We start from the raw sequence: 18,504 nt of genomic DNA, 5'->3' as shown, positions 1-18,504 counted from the left end.
TTATCTACAATTTTCTTCTTTGGAAGTTTTCAAAAACCTGTTTTAGGGTACTTGAAAAAATGCCATATTCAAACATTCCATGACTATTTTAATGTTACAAGAGTAGAGGAACATAAAATATTGAATGGTTATTCAAGAAAGTGTCGAAATATAACTACAATCATTAATTTTACTCGAATTTACTGTTGTGAACTTGCAGTTTCCTACGACGCGTGTACGGAGTTATCTCCCGTTGATCTCCGCTTCGCCACGAATAAGCTGACACAATTGCGTATCCGGGGAATTTATGATCTATAATTAATATATAAGATGCAGAAAATGGTTTTACTTCATATTTTATACCCCTCCATACGTTACCAAACCCATTTAAGAAATGATTTGGGATTTTCCGTAGACCTACGCAAATTTTCCAAAAAAAATTTCAACTTCCATCGTTGTTTTAGAATACTTTTATAACACCTTTCATAAATAAGTATACATAATAATGAAGCTTATTCACTCAAGATTTGGACCCTACAAGTTTTATTTATGTACGAGTTACAATTAGACGATACGAGGTAAAAAACCAAGAGGTGTACACGTTCACAAGAAAACGGTAAACTCTGACCTTTTATCACGTGACCAATGTCTTGAACTTAGACGCCATTAAAGCGTTTGCCGTTCAACTGTATTGGTCATGAATGATTTCTATATTTTTCCGCAGTTAAATTGTTTTGACTTTTTCAGATATTTTAAGTGTACATTATTCTTTAATATAGATCTGTGAATCACCATCTCATTTTGTTTAGTTCAACATTCAAATAAATCAATATTTTTTAGCAAAAATCCGAATGATTAAAAAATTCTGAAATTCAAGCAGTTGTCTCCCATTGACCAAGAGAAAATTCAGACAAAAAGATAAAAACAAAAAGATGATAAATGCTGAAAACTTGACATAAGCTAGCTTTCATGAACTTTTTATCATTCATTTAATGTTGATTTGCATATGTTTGCCTGTGTGAACAGTAGGAATTAGGGGAATTATAGGAATTAAAAAAATTATGTATGGGTTAGATGTTTTGGAGACGAAGTTAATACCATTGGTTTTATCCAGATAATGGCAGAAGCACCAAAAGTCTGTTTAATGTCTAAAAGGACACTTCAAGATGCTCACAATGGAAATAGAAATTAATTTTTAAAATGACACTTTAAAAACAAAAGTCTTTTTTTTTTTTTATTTTTTAACAGAAATGCCATTGATTTCTGAACCAAGTCATATGATCAGACTTGAACAAGTTCTCTCCCTTTACCAAGAAGTTTTTCCATCCTGTCTGACAGACAATCCAACCAATATTAGTAAAATAATGGAAGGAGTGAGATATTTGACAGAACAGCATGTTCAGTCTGACGACCAGAAAGATTTGGATGAGTATTTACCACAGTTGTATCTTCTGAAGTTGTTGTCCGGAGCAGATTCTAGGAAGTTGCCCTGGGTCAAGGAGGTGAGAAAAATAGTTTATATTTTGGGTCCCTTTGTAAAAAAGTAAATATAGCTCATTTATTAATAATCTTTTTTTTTTAGGAATTAAGTTGAAACATGTTATCCACTTCCACAGAGAAGTCTGTTTTTTTCTCTAGTTCTTAGAAATTAGAAGAGAACATTTGTTGACAGTATTAATTAGGCATACAGTCAACACATTTTTGGTAAAGATTGCATGAAATGCAATCAAAACCCTATGGTACTGACTTGATATCGAAATCATCCAAGGTTCATCACTACTTTTGTGGTACACAAAATATAGTGCATTAATCATAACATTCTAAACATCCTATCCATGAACATTTCCAGAAATTTACAAATGAAATATATACTCAGATATTCAAGTTACAAAATGATGTCATACTTGTCAAGAAAATTACATAACTTGTGCAAGGTGCAGGAATCTAATATCTGTTCTAAAAATATCAATGATGTCATTGTTAAAATAATCTTTAAAATTGGAGTTATCTTCCTTTGTTCATAATTGTTGAATCAACTACAACCAATGCTTTATACAATGGAATGTTTAATTTTACTTCCCACTGATAAATTAAAGCAATCTTTACCCTTCAGTGCTTAAAAGCACTTTGATTTTCTAGTGTCATCAGTCAAATAATCAAAGCTTCAAAATACTACACCGTGCTGTTTCTTTATTTCTTATTATAGTAGTTATATGAAAAGGTGTAATAATTTTGAATATGTATTTTGAGATTTGAAACATAACCTACTTTTTGAAATGTGTTTATAATTGTAAAAAATTGAGACAGGATCTGTTTGCTAAAACAGAAACTTGTATTTTAAATTTTAACAAGATTATTTGTTTGCAGCACTTTCAGAAATGGGAATAGTTATTCTCTCATTTGTTTCCATTGTTTTACAAATGCAATGATAAATAATGCAAACAATTCTGAATTAACAGTATATATTGAACCAAAATATCCCCACAGGAATTTGTAACCCATGAATATTACTTCCCCAGAAATTATTTATTAAGTATCAGATTACAGGAATACATTATTTATTTCAGATTGACATTTTAATCAGTTGTTAATTTTTTATAATATAAATAAATTTATCTTTTTAGAGTCAAGAAGGACATTCTTTGGTGTACTTATTACTGTCAATGGTAAAGAAAGTTAGAAAGAAAACACAGCTTGTAAAGACAACTCAGCATCTGATTTGTCAGGTATTTTTGTTTTAAGATATCTTCATTTGGTAATTATGGATTGCAAGAAAAAAAAATTCCGATTGAAAGTTATGGTTAAAACTATATAAATTGTGTATATAAATAAGAAGATGTGGAATGATTGCCAATGAGACAACTCGCCACTGTAGACCTTAGGATGAGGATGTAAACATCTAAAGGGCTCTGTCTGGACTTTAACAATGAGCAAAACCCATACTGTATAGTAAGCTATTTCAAAAAGTCTATAGTATGACAAAATGTGTAACAATTCAAAAGAGGAAACCAACAGGCTGATTTATGCTAAAAATAATGCATGAAAGACAAGTAAGTCATACAGCAACCAGTGACAACCACTGAATGACAGGTTCTTGGTTTCGGGACAAATCATATATAGAATGTGAAGGGGTTAAGCATGTTTATGAGAGCTCAAACCACTCTTGACCTTGGACAGTGGTGTAACAGCACATAAGAACAAATTATATAATTAGAATATTAGTAAGTAAGTAAGTTAGTAAATAGTTTATTACTGTGTCACAATCTAATATTATACATAATATATTAAACATCAGATAAAAGCAGCATGAAAATATATAAGATTCCTGCCTTAAAAGACATGAGACACTTTTACCTCATGCCCATTAAATGCATACATAATTTAAAAATCATTTTTCAAAATTAAAAATTATTTTGAAGTACAAAACAATTACTTTTAAGATCAACATTTTTCCACTAAAAAGAACAACAAAAAAGTAGAAGTGATTTTAAAATCTTAAATAATATGCTAATAAATAAATAATTAAAAATTTAAACTCTTTAGAAGTTATAAATTTATCTTTCTCCTCTTACACATCAAATGCAATGTTTTTGCTGATAAAAATGAGTTGGAAAAGGCTTGACTGAGCAGATCAACACTAATCACAACCCCCCCCCCCCCCCCCCCCAAACAACAAAAAAGTAAAAACGACAATGAAACTTACTACCTAACATTTAGCTTTGCTCATTTGTTAATAGCACCAGGAATTCTTTATTACACTACAAACTGCTCAGAGTCTGAATAGACCAGTTTTTGTGCTCGACCAGTAAAGTCGAGCACACAGTTTACTCTATTAGTCTCAACATTGTCTCGACAGTACTTAACTGTACTTAATTGTACTCGACTAGGTCTCGACTTTACTTAATTAGTCTGATTCAGTACTTGATGATCTTGGTGTAGTCTGAAATGGTCTCGACCAAGGCTCGACCAGTCTCTACCTGTCTCAACCAGTCTCGACCTGTCTTGACTAGTCTCGACTCAGTCTTAACCAGTCTCGACTAGTCTTGACCTTCAAATTTAGTCTTCACTGGTATCAGAGACATATATACACAGAGATTGGCAACTCCGTGAAATCCCGTTAAAAAACGCGGCCCGGAATGAGATTCTCGTCGATAATTATTCTACAACATGTAGACAAGTCAGGGATGAATAACCTCGATAGCTAATCAAGAAAAGTAATAGGAAAACTTATTTCAGATCAAATAAATTCTTTTTCTAAAAAACTACTTGAAATAGTTGTATTTTTTTTAATGTATTTGATTGAGAAAATATTTTTTTCTTTTTTTCGGCATTTCTTTTAATTTAAAAAGTAAAATCTGGTAATGATCATGATATTGCAAGAAAAATTTCTTTGCTAAAGTTTGCTTCTAAATTACACAGTGAAATTATGTGTGTCCGATTTTCCGGTCATTATTTCCTTAGAGTTGTGACTGTGGATTCACAGGTGTGCGATTACGCAATTTATTGCCCTCCGATCACCTGAATTTTGCCGGAGGTGAAGTTCTAAGTGGATTATTACTTGGTAATTGTTTTTACAACTAAACAAATTCTGACATTATTTTAACCATGACCAGAACTTTATTTTAACAGAAACACTGTGCTATACTATGAATAGGGTAAACGGACAGAAAGTCACAATACAAAAAGTCACAGGACATAAAGTCACAAATTGGATAGGACAAAAAGTCACAAATAATTTATTGACAATTGTTTGAATATATAAGAGAAAGATCTTCAAATAATATCTTTTTTTACATTTATTCATTTTTAAGTTCAGGAAATTGTTCATAAGCCTTGATAAATGAAAAATTATTAAATTTTAATCATGCAAATAATATATTTCTTGGCACCATGAAGCCATTTAAGTGCCAAACCACTTTGACATTTTGTTATCATAACAATTATTTGATCATCATTGATATTTATTGAATAAATTTTAATTACAAAGTTGCTTCATATATCATAGTTCAATAAAAAATCAAAAAATATTTTTAAAATTAGTGTTTTCTTGTTCAGAGAAAAAGTAATCTCAAAACTGAATTGTGACTTTTCGTCCGTGACTTTTTGTCCTGTGACTTACTGTCCTACATTCTTCTATAGTATTCAATCAGGAACAAAAATAGTCATTTAACATGTCAAAAAAAGAAATCAGAAAGCAATTTTTTATATAAAAAAAATATGTAGCCAGTAGAATTTTGTCTCGTGGAAAACGGATTTAAATGATTAATTTTTGATTGACCTACAATTACATTATTTGTGGAACCTTTGCATGAATTTCCTAAATGAACGTACATTATGTACAGTGTTGTCGAAATCACTATTTTTGCTGTCATGAAATATTGAATATGAATCTGTCATTATTTGTAGTTTTTTATAGACTTAATATCACAGACCCTGATTAAAAACAACGTGTATCATAAGTACAGTAAAATGCTCTGCTGAACTGTAGAATTTTAATGTTCTGTTTCATAGACCACAGAAGTACTGCAACATCTTTATCTTTACTCTTTCCTATCGGGTAGTGAAACTCGAGTTTGAAATTAGAAAGATTTAAAATTGAAGACAAGTTTTATCTGATCTTTTGTGGGTTTATGTTTCGGTGCAGTGCTATGTGGGCTGTTATTTTCTTTTCAGTTGTCATTTTTTTATCTGTGTTACATGACCTTTTACTTTTTGTATTGCCCCTTGACATCTCCTGCTTCTGTTTAAACCTTTACCACTAATATCTCATCTGGTTTAAATAAAATAGTGTCTCATTCCCGGAATTTGTTATACAGGACTTCATTTTAATATCAGTTTTTTTATAAGCATATAAACTGCTTGGTCTCTTCACACAATTAATGTTTAGGACGGAATGCATCAATAGGTACATACATGTACCAGGTCACCAATATATAAGTACACGTTATGTGCTTTTGACCTCCACAAGAATTCTTAAACATTCATAGATGTGCAAAGAATATTTTTGTCGTTGGGTTGTTGTCTCATTGACATATACCTCACATTTCTGAATAGTCATAGCAGCTGTGCCTTTTCAATTTATTGCAGAAAATATTTGCATTAACATTTTTCAAAATAGGCGAAGTGAAACAGTGATCACAGAATGAGGACATGTAAAACTGAAACAACACAACACAACAGGTAAATATAAACAAGCATCATTGCTAAAGGACTAAAACAAATATAGATGATGACTAATATGAGCGACTAGTAGTGTACAAGTAGAGTGAACATTTCTTGCTTCTTATTCTACACATTTTGTCATTTCATGTAAACAATTAAATATGTTATTTTCCGAGGAGAGGAAGGAATTTGTGAAACGAAATATTTTGCCTTTAGTACTGTCAAGTTATATATTCACAGGAGTGTTGTTGAATAAATGAACATTTTCCCTTTTTTTACATTATGCTACCTTTATGCTACAAAGGTAGCATTTCCGTTCTCATGATATACAAAGATATTATAGAGTGGCCTTCCAATGATAGTCATACATGTAAATCATTGTCTCATTGGCAATCATACTACATCATCATATTGTTATACATGTATGTAAAAATTATGTACATGTATACTTTGTAAACGTAAAGAAGACAAATGAAGTTGAACACAAGATATTTATTTGCATTTTTATCCGTATAGTCTCTGCACAACTGCCACTTCTGTTTCAAATTCAATTGATTGAATGCGGAGTCTTGTATTAATTCTTAGTTCAATGATGTCACCATCACTTGCACAAAAATCGCATACACATGTACATCAAGTTTGGCATATGAACTATGATATTTGAACTACAATAATGTGGTGTTTTCACAGTCAGGATAAGCACATGTCATTTTCTCTCTTACAAAACCATTTTGTTAGTATCACATTGATAGTAGTACATGTAATCGGTACACTACATGACTGTGCAGTAACATTTGAAAAAAGTCATCACTAATAGTTGTTCCTGTCTGCCAGGGAATCTTTTTTTCAATCAGAAAGGCTAGGGAGTCCTACATTCAGCACATGTATGATATTACATCTCTTGTATGCTGCACTGTTAGGTAAATTTGATCAACATCTTTGTTCTTTTATAACATTCAGGATCCTGTAAAAAAAAAATGCTGTCAGATACTGAATGTAAATATACATGTATATAAACTTGTAAATGTCATCAAAGTGGTGGAAATAATGAAAAAAACAATTTATATACACAAAACCGGTATGTCTTGGGAAAGTAATTCCTGTGATCAATGGTGATGGGTACATTTGTTCTTTAAAGATGGACAATTTTATAAACTGTAGCCATGGACAGGTGCCTGTCTTTATATTGAAGAGAATGAAAATGGCCGACAGCTTGAATGGTCATTTTTAATTGTAAATTGCATCAAAGCTGGTGAAAATATGGAAAAAACAACTGTTATACACAAATCCAGTATGTCATAAGAAAGTAATTCATGTGCTGGGAATAATTATTCTCTAAAGATGGAAAAGTTTATTGACTGTAGACATGGACAGGGGCCTGTCTTTATATTGAAGAGAATGAAAATGGCCGACAGCTTGAATGGTAATTTTTAATTGTAAATTGCATCAAAGCTGGTGAAAATATGGAAAAAACAACTGTTATACACAAATCCAGTATGTCATAAGAAAGTAATTCATGTGCTGGGAATAATTATTCTCTAAAGATGGAAAAGTTTATTGACTGTAGACATGGACAGGGGCCTGTCTTTATATTTTAAAAATTGAACGTGGCCGACAGCGAGAATACTGAATTTTAATTGTAAATTGCATCAAAGTGGGTGATTTAATGAAAAATTCAACATATTTACACAAAACCAGTATGTCTTGGGAAAAGTGATTCATCTCATAAATGTTTTTTTTTCCTTTTCGAATGAAAAGGTTTTAATAAAAAATACGTCCATGTAAAAAATGTTCATAACGTCCATGTCGGCCAAGCTTTCCCCTTATTATTGACCACAATAAAACGTTAATCGTCACAATATTTGAACTAACAATTACTACAAACTGAATAAAACAAGGTAAATAATTTACGAAATTGAAATATATACTTACATTATGCTGTTTTGAAAAGCTTGATGTAAAATAAAAATCGAAGCGGTGGTGAACTTGTCATGATCAGATGCAAAATGGCGATCTCGTTAAAGTCTCGTGTGATGCGTGTTTTTAATTGGATTTCGCTGACCACTGTTACAGTTGCCAATCTCTGTGTATATATATGTCTCTGCTGGTATAAATCAGCCCATCTAACTAAATTAAATAAAGATCTTACAAAATTCCCGTTTATTTGTTAGTTTGATTCATTGCTGTGAAATGAAAGAATTTAATTAATAGGTAAAAAAAAAATGATTAAATTCAGATAGGCATCTTTTTCAAATCAACTTGGATTTTCATCTAACTATACAGCTACCTTGGTAATATATTAATCTTACTGAATCCCAGGTTGTTAAGAAGTTTGGTGTATTGCTGTCAAATTTAAGAATTAAATTAATCTAGGTCAAAAAAGCTAGGATTTGCAGTTCAGACAAAATAGAGATAGTACACTTTAATTTTTTTTATAACTTTTTCAAATCAACTAGGATTTTCATGAAACTATACAGCTATCTTAGTAATATATTGATCTTACTGAATCATAGGTTATTATGTAGTTTGGTGTATTGCTGATAAATTTAAGGATTAAATTAATCTAGGTCAAAAAAGCTTGAATTTGCATTTTAGACTATATTCAGATAGTACACTTTAAATCTTTTTATAACTTTTTCAAATCAACTTGGATTTTCATCAAACTATATAGCTCCCCTGGTAATATATTGATCTTACTGAATCAAAGGTCATTATTTAGTTTGGTGTATTGCTGTCAAATTTAATCTAGGTCAAAAAAGCTAGGATTTGCAATTTTGGACAAAATTCAGATAGTACACTTTAACTTTTTTTATAACTTTTTCAAATCAACTTGGATTTTCATCAAACTATGCAGCTATATTAGTAATATATTGATATTACTGAATCACAGGTCATTATGTAGTTTGGTGTATTGCTGTCAAATTTAAGAATTAAATTAATCTAGGTAAGGGCTATTCCATTAAAAAGAATGTACCAGGGTCGGACGGCAATTATAAAAAATCCCGTTGGTTGTTGATGTGTTGAAGCGTTCATGGCCAGTGGCCCTTGGTGTTTTGAGAAACAAAGTATTGTTGGTTGTTGGTCTTCTTTGACAGTCAGTTTTCGTGACTGTCGGTTTCATTGTGTTACTTTTCGTTATTATTATTTGTTTTGCAAGGACTTATATAACCGATTGTTTTTGTCTCCTGCTCTTATCGTGATATTTTGGAAAACATAACTGTTCCCGCGACTTACGCAGCGGCAGGCGCAACGTTGTATTCTACCTATGGTACCAGTTCCGGAAGTGCAAGAGTTACTTCCCTTTAATGACAAGCGCATGGCGAACGATGTCAAATTCTATTGAAAATACTATTCGGAGGTTCAAATTAGCCGTTGTCCGAGGTCAGCGACCTTCCACTATTGCAATCGGACTTTCGTTTTGGTGTATTGCTGTCAAATTTAAGGATTAAATTAATCTAGGTAAAAAAAGCTAGAATTTGCAATTCGGACTATATTCAGATAGTATACTTTAGATTATTTCAAAGCAACTTGGATTTTCATCCAAATCTATAGCTATCTTTGTTATATATTATTCTTACAAAAAACAGGTTATTTGGTAATTTGGTTTATTGCTGTCAAATTTAAATATCTAAATTATAGGTATCTATCTGAATTTTGTCAAAACTGAAAATTTTAGCCTTTTTTTACCTATTAACTAGGTCATTTAATTTGACAGTACTACACCAATATACAAAACAACCTGTTTTTTTGCATGATAAATATATAATAAAGATAGCTGAAAAGTTTGATAAAAAACCAAGCTGATTTGAAAAAGGTTATGAAATTTAAAAAAAAGACACCTTTTTTGTTAAAACAAGAATTTAATATCATGAACTTTCATAACAATCCTTGATAACCTCTTAAAAAAGGAAATGTGTTCCAAAGTTACAGTAAAAATGTATTTTAATCATATCTAAAAATAATTTTTGTCAAATTTAAAGACATGGCATACAAGAACCACTTTAATATGGTTTAATTACCTCAGTACAAGTGAGTTTTACAGGTAAAAAGAAAGCCCTACTTTTCTTAAACTCGTGTATTACTTATCTAGTGAATTCAAAAAGCCCTGCGATTTAAGTTTAACAGGATGTTGCAATTTTGAATGAATGTTATTTAGAATTTAAAACTCTCTGGTAGGTGTGATCTTTTTAATAAGTTTCCCCAAGCAGGAGGTATTGCTTTATACATCACCACTAATCAGAAGAAATATTTTAATAATTTCTTTAAAGTTTGATCCCTTTTTGATATATTCATATTATATATATAAAAAAGGGATAAAACATTTAAGAAATTATATAACTAAATCATATATACTTTATCCGAAATTATAATAAAAGATATATTTCAAATATCCTAGCTTTTTTTATCTAGATTAATTAAATTCTTAAATTTGACAGCAATACACCAAACTACACAATGACCTGGGTTTCAGTAAGATCAATATATTACTAAGATAGCTGTATAGTTTGATAAAAAAACAAGTTGATTTGAAAAAGTTATAAAAAAAATAAAGTGTACTATCTGAATTTTGTCCGAAATTGCAAATCCTTGCTTTTTTTACCTAGATTAATTTGAATCTTAAATTTAACAGCAATACACCAAACTACATAACAACCTGGGATTCAGTAAGATCAATATATTACATATATTACTAAGATAGTTGTATAGTTTGATGAAAATCCAAGTTGATTTGAAAAAGTTATTAAAAGAATTAAAGTGTACTATCTGAATATAGTCCTAACTGCAAATTCTAGCTTTTTTACCTAGATTAATTTAATTCTAAAATTTGACAGCAATACACCAAACTACATAACGACCTGTGATTCAGTAAGATCAATATATTACCAAGGTAGCTGTATAGTTTGATGAAAATCCAAGTTGATTTGAAAAAGTTATAAAAAAATTTAAAGTGTACTATCTGAATTTTGTCCGAAATTGCAAATCCTAGCTTTTTTTACCTAGATTAATTTGAATCTTAAATTTAACAGCAATACACCAAACTACATAACAACCTGGGATTCAGTAAGATCAATATATTACTAAGATAGTTGTATAGTTTGATGAAAATCCAAGTTGATTTGAAAAAGTTATTAAAAGAATTAAAGTGTACTATCTGAATATAGTCCTAACTCCAAATTCTAGCTTTTTTACCTAGATTAATTTAATCCTTAAATTTGACAGCAATACACCAAACTACATAATGACCTATGATTCAGTAAGATCAATATATTACTAAGATAGCTGTATAGTTTGATGAAAATCCTAGTTGATTTGAAAAAGTTATAAAAAAAATTAAAGTGTACTATCTGAATTTTGTCCGAAATTGCAAATCCTAGCTTTTTTTACCTAGGTTAATTTGAATCTTAAATTTAACAGCAATACACCAAACTACATAACAACCTGGGATTCAGTAAGATCAATATATTACATATATTACTAAGATAGTTGTATAGTTTGATGAAAATCCAAGTTGATTTGAAAAAGTTATTAAAAGAATTAAAGTGTACTATCTGAATATAGTCCTAACTGCAAATTCTAGCTTTTTTACCTAGATTAATTTAATTCTTAAATTTGACAGCAATACACCAAACTACATAACGACCTGTGATTCAGTAAGATCAATATATTACCAAGGTAGCTGTATAGTTTGATGAAAATCCAAGTTGATTTGAAAAAGTTATAAAAAAATTTAAAGTGTACTATCTGAATTTTGTCCGAAATTGCAAATCCTAGCTTTTTTTACCTAGATTAATTTGAATCTTAAAATTTAACAGCAATACACCAAACTACATAACAACCTGGGATTTAGTAAGATCAATATATTACTAAGATAGTTGTATAGTTTGATGAAAATCCAAGTTGATTTGAAAAAGTTATAAAAAAATTAAAGTGTACTGTCTGAATTTTGTCCATACTGCAAATCCTAGCTTTTTTTACCTAGATTAATTTAAATCTTAAATTTGACAGCAATACATCAAACTACATAATGACCTGGGATTCATTAAGATCAATATATTACTAAGATAGCTTCATAGTTTGATGAAAATCCAAGTTGATTTGAAAAAGTTATAAAAAAAATTAAAGATGCCTATCTGAATTTAATCTTTTTTTTTTTTACATATTAATTAAATTCTTTCATTTCACAGCAATGAATCAAACTACCAAATAGACTGGTATTTTGTAAGATCTATATATAATTTAGTTAGATGAGCTGATTTACACCAGTGAAGACTAAATTTGAAGGTCCAGACTAGTCGAGACAGGTCGAGACTGGTTGAGACTGAGTCGAGACTGGGTCGAGACTGGTTGAGACAGGTCGAGACTGGTCGAGCCTTGGTAGAGACCATTTCAGACTACACCAAGATCATCAAGTACTGAATCAGACTAATTAAGTAAAGTCGAGACCTAGTCGAGTACAATTAAGTACAGTTAAGTACTGTCGAGACAATGTCGAGACTAATCGAGTAAAATGTGTGCTCGACTTTACTGGTCGAGCACAAAAACTGGTCTTTTCAGACTCGAAGCAGTTTGTAGTGTTAGGTATAGCAAATAAAGGGAAAAACAGGTTTTTTCTGTCATGTTTTGTTACCTGTTATTTCTCTTTAAAAAGGTGAGGAACAAATAATTTGTGCTTTGTGTCGATCTGATAGAGTCCAGCCTTTTTCAACTGATTTTTATATTTTCAAAGCATTATTATTTCATGAAAGTGTATTAAAACACTATGTGACTTTCTGTTTTTAACTTAGCATAAAAATGAAAGTTAGATGGTTTATATATACATATTTATAAAGAGAGGGAGACAGACAGACAAATTCTGAATGTTTGTTGTTTTGTTTTGAGCTTTGCAAGGTTCTATATACACTGCTTATGTTTCTTGATTTACCTCAAAACCATGACCTGCATTTGCATATCAATATACTTATCAATTATATTATTGTTATTACAGCTTCTTATTAGTACTGGACTTTTTGATTTCAACAAAGACGAGCTTTTCCTATGGATCAGACATTACACCCGCTGTGTATGTGAAACAGATGAACTAACTAAGTTCCTGTCCAAAGTCTTTACAACATATGTCAGTAACCCATACCCCTATAGTGACAAAGTCAATGATTATGTATCAGAAGGAATGAGTTTAGAATCCTCAGGGGCAGATGTTGATACACTGAGTATGGCTACCACTGATAGTAATATTAATGGTAGGTTGTATTTTCTTAATATTATATATTTTCTGGATGTTCACATATTCCCAATCAGTGTTTTATATCTCCTGAGCCGTCAGTTGCTGGGGATATAGGGCACTGACAGGGAATGTGAGCCAATATCTCCTATGAAGCAGGAATAACAATATTATATTATACTGGGGTGTCCTGATTTCAACATCAATTACTATTCTAATCTTCTTTTGTTCATGGGGTATACAGGCTCATATCCCCTGTCAAAGGAACCAATCAAATTGCAGTATCATCAGGATATATCACTCCTGTATAATATATGGTCATATCATTAAGTTTTCAATTGATTGTTTTTAAAAAAATCACATTTGTAGAATGTGACTGTTATTCAAATTAGACTACTGGAAAAAGTGACAGAAATGGAACAAAAATAAAATTTATGTGTTAACAATTTATAAATACTTTTTATAAATTTGACAATTCTTGGATTAAATTGGATTAAGTAATGATTCTAGAAAGATATTTGTTTATGACTATAATTTCCTCTAACTTGAATATGAAGTCTTGGAAATTTAGAGGTATTTGTCTAGATTAACAGTAAAGACATGAAAAATTGTTATGATTAAATTTATGAGTTAAATGGCTAGATAGGTCTTGATTTTTGCTGTATTGTATGAGTTCTGTATCTCATGATTGAAGATTTGCCAATAAATGTCAAAAGAAAGAACTACTATATGAGTACTGTTCCTTTTTTTTTTTTTGGGGGGGGGAGGGGGGCTTATTTCCCAGTACTGATGGTTCTGGATTCATTTACTTCATTGAACTAAGGTTCTTAATTTCTCAGGGAAAGTTGACCTTAGATTGATTTGGCAATACTTTTTAGGTCACTTTTTGGTTATTTCGCTCCTTATGTATTGAAGTATTTAAAAATCCTTGGCTTTCAAATGTTTGTGTTTGATCTTTCCTGATTAAGATTAATCCATAAAAGCGCATCAGACACACCAAATCTTAATAAGTGTTGTTTTCATTGATTTCTTGAATTGATTTTTCATGATTTGAATAAATTTTTCATCCCAGCTTATAGAAAATTTCTATTGTGTTGAACATTAAATTCCTGATTCACCTATAGGCACACAAAAACTAGAAACCCACATATAATAACATTCACAAATCCATGAATATAACAATGGCAGTGCCTGTAAATACATCCCATATCCTCTTTCCCTCAAAGCAAACACAGGCAACTACTGTCTCCCACTTTCTCAATTCAAGATTACAGATATTCTCTGTAATTATAGCTCTGTTAGAGATTGAAGAAGAAGATATTGATGAACAGAATACAGACATAGAAGAAGATGATCCAGTACTGAATCAGATCAGGTAGTGTATATTAAATATACATTTTATATTGGCATATTAATTAGTTACTCCTGTATGTTCATTGTCATGTGTGTCACCTATAAATGGTTATCAAAGAGTAACAATCAAGTTTATGCTAGATTGTCATCTTGCCATAGGTTTGTTTTCACAACTGTTTTTCATTGAAGACCTATTATCAACTGTCAAGATGAAGAACATCAATAAAAGGCCTATTCCTATCCCTTTTCTATGCTGTCAACCTTAGACTTTTCTTTCCCAATACACTGTATGCATACATTTTCAGAGAACCATATCATTACACTTCAGATAATTTTGTTCCATTACACTAAAACAATGATGAGGCAAACAAAATTTTCTTCTCAGTCACCATTATTGGTTTGAAATATTGATGGTAGTTAAAACCTTTGAAAAAACAGTTAATATGGATTATTGAATAGAATGAATTATTTTTAAAAGTCTAAAAACTACACGTGTTAATTAGTACAAGGTGCTCATTCTAATGTGGCCAAATACCAAATTAACGAACACATTAAAATTGCTTCTCCTGCATTTGTAGGAGGTACAAAAAGATATGATGTTTTTGGTTTTAATTATCCATGGATGTGCACACACATTGCTCTTATTTTATTGTCAGGTTAAAATAAACATTAACTTGGATGAGTTCAAAAATTTGGTATTGATTTTATCAAATTTGGTTCAGATGTTTATATCAGCAAACCTGGACAAATTCGAAAATTAGTGTGATCTATTTTAAGGGAGTTATACCCCTTGGAAATGTAAATTATATGGAAAATTGCATTATTAGATCTCTCACACCTACCTTCTTTGTTAGATTATCCTTTAATTTATATCAAAGGTTTATCATAGCAATATTTCAGGTTTTTAAGTTAAAAAAATCTGCTGATCAACATTTTTAAGGATTTATGTCCCTTGCAAATGTGAATAAAGTGGAATATTGTGTTAAAAGTGCTTTCCCACATACATTTTATGTAAGATTTTTATGAAAAGGTTGAAAACAACAAAAAGAAATTATTGGAGTTATTGCCTCTTCACAAATAAAATAGTCACCCTTCCAAAAGTAAAATGTATTGCTGCATCAAGGGACATTGGAATTTTCTTCTTTTATTTTATATTAAGAAAAATATTACTTGCAAATAAGAAAACTGCTTGTTTTAAAGTGGATCAGTAATGTAGTCTTCAAAGAGTAGACACTGAAATTTGCTTTTGATTTTCACATTGAAAGAAGTAAAAAAAAATGTTTTCTTATTTTCTTTAAAAAAAGAGAATCATTAAATGATTCAAGACAAAAGATTGCTGACATATCACTGATAATATACCCCGTAAATGGAAGGAAGGTATGGCATACAAACTTGAAATAGGGTTTTCTTATATAAGTTCAATACCAATTAAATGGTTGAGAATTACATAATAGAGAAAACTTTGATGATGAATTTATTTGCCTTAGAATTTAAATGTTATTGGAAAAAATAGGATACCGGTTTAAAAAATATGACACATATTTTGTTATTTCAGGTTCCCATTCAGTCCTCTAGTTATTGTTGCTTATGACATGTTGGGTCAGAAAGATTATCAGTCACAAGGTAAAAAAAGATAGGAATGAGAATGACTATATCTTGTTTCCAATAATTTTCTTCATATATAAAATATATTTAAAGACAATAATTATAATTTTCTAGCTTAAAGATTGTTTCAAAGTTCAAACTAAAGAATAATTTACACTTTTTAAGTTGTACGCAGAACAGACTTTAAATAGATTACACCTCCTTTTAGTCATGGTATGAAGTGTTGACTATGTACACTGAGATTTTTGTTTTTTTTTACATCCAAGTTTTCTGGATGACCATATCTATTGGTTCCTTAAAATTGTCATTGTAGTCCCTTCTTTTTACTTAAACACAGCTGTTATTTATTATATACAGTAGCTTTATGATAAAATTTAATAGTTAAACTTCTGCTAAATTTAACATGTTTATTTGTTAAGCAAAATTCTTAAAGTACATTGAAGATGAATTTCATTTTTTCATTACAGTCATAACAGATTATATCTCCAGCTTACTGGTTGACTTATTGCACTGTCAGCTGAACCCTCTACCACTAGTATCCCTTTTACAGTCTCATGAAGATGTCACTATTGATAAAACTGTCATGTTATATTTCAAGTCCTTTATATACCCAGGAAAGGTAAGGAAATAATGATTTACATAGAATGCTCGCCAGGTTTTGTAACTGTCAGACTCTTGCAATTATACCAGGGTATAATGTTTTCATCCTGTGTGTCTGTCTATTCATCACTTAGCTGTCACCATGCAAGTACCTTCATTTTTGTCGAGCCTTCGACTTTAGTCGAAAAAGCGAGACATAGCAATCCTACATTCCGTCGGCGTCGTTGTCGTCGGCGGCATCCACAAATATTCACTCTGTGGTTAAAGTTTTTGAAATTTTAATAACTTTCTTAAACTATCCTTTATTTGTACCAAACTTGGACAGAAGCTTGTTTATGATCATAAGATAGTATCCAGAAATAAATTTGTTAAAAAAAAATTTCATTTTTTCATTATTTTACTTATAAATGGACTTAGTTTTTCTGCCAGGAAACAATACATTCACTCTGTGGTTAAAAGTTTTTAAAATTTTGATAACTTTCTTAAACTATCCTTTATTTGTACCAAATTTGGACAGAAGCTTGTTTATGATCAAAAGCTAGTATCTAGAAGGAAATTTTGTTAAAATTTGTACCTGTTTATCCGTATTTTACTTATAAATGGACTTAGTTTTTCTTCCGGTTAACATTAACAGTCTGCAGTTAAAGCTTTTAAAACATCTATTAGATTCATAAACTATCCTGGATTTATACCAAACTTTGACAGAAGCTTCTTACAATCAAAAGATAGTATCTAAAGGAATATTTTTTTATTAATTTTTTTCCTCATTTTTGTTGAGACTGCGATTAACAGCAAAAGTAGGCGAGACACTGGGTTCCGCGGAACCCTTACGCATTTTTTATACCCCTGCCGCAGCGAAGGGAGCATTAATTGTTGCCCTTGTCCGTCTGTACGTCTGTCCATACGTCCGAAGTTGGTTTCTGTTCTCTAACTTTAGTTTGCCTCAACAAAATGTTATGAAACTTATACACAATGCTTATTACCACATAACACAGATCAAGTTTGAATTTTGGTGGTGTCACTTTTACCGTTCTAAAGTTGTGCCCCTTTACAAATGGAAAAATTGCTTAATTTTTTCGTTTCCGTTCTCTAACTTAAGTTTGCCTCAACCAAATGTTATGAAACTTATACACAATGCTTATTACCACAAAACTCAGATCAAGTTCGATTTTGTGTGGCGTCTCTTTTACCGTTCTTGAATAATGTCCCTTTATAACGCTAAATGCAAGCAGGGGCATCATCTGTGTCCCATGGACACATTCTCCATTTATTTGTTGAATGCTCTTAAAATTAGAAAGATTGTTTCTAATCATCAAAACCATGGATGAGTTTGAAAATCAGAAAAATTGGAAAGGGGAATCTTTTATTTTGGGGAAGTGGACTTGGTTTTTTATTTCCACACCATTTGGAGTCTGGGGGATAGTTAGGTCAATATCCCTAATGCACCTCAAAATGAGGAAAACAATTAAAATATGCATATTAAAAATCTCGGTGCAATGATAATTGACTGATTTTAATCATTTGTTCTTGCTCTTGTTCTTTTGAAGAGTAGAAGATCATATAACAAAGATGAAAAAACTTTTGAG

General features: G+C 30.7%; 1 protein-coding gene across 1 annotated transcript in view; it reads left to right on the top strand.

Moving 5' to 3' along the window:
* Positions 1 to 18,504, top strand: part of LOC127723966 (nucleolar pre-ribosomal-associated protein 1-like) — a 73,903-nt gene that overhangs the window by 20,353 nt on the left and 35,046 nt on the right. Inside the window, exons 12-17 of the mRNA XM_052230676.1 lie at positions 1,228 to 1,481; positions 2,604 to 2,705; positions 13,127 to 13,379; positions 14,654 to 14,735; positions 16,269 to 16,336; positions 16,786 to 16,937. Of these exons, the coding sequence (XP_052086636.1) occupies positions 1,228 to 1,481; positions 2,604 to 2,705; positions 13,127 to 13,379; positions 14,654 to 14,735; positions 16,269 to 16,336; positions 16,786 to 16,937 (911 nt within the window). The remainder of the gene's footprint in view (positions 1 to 1,227; positions 1,482 to 2,603; positions 2,706 to 13,126; positions 13,380 to 14,653; positions 14,736 to 16,268; positions 16,337 to 16,785; positions 16,938 to 18,504) is intronic.

Source organism: Mytilus californianus, unplaced genomic scaffold (genome assembly GCF_021869535.1).
Source record: "Mytilus californianus isolate M0D057914Y unplaced genomic scaffold, xbMytCali1.0.p SCAF_14, whole genome shotgun sequence".
In the NCBI taxonomy this organism is placed as follows: Eukaryota; Metazoa; Mollusca; class Bivalvia; order Mytilida; family Mytilidae; genus Mytilus; species Mytilus californianus.
Note: the sequence above shows the minus strand (reverse complement) of the source record. Positions and strands in the feature narration are given on the sequence as shown.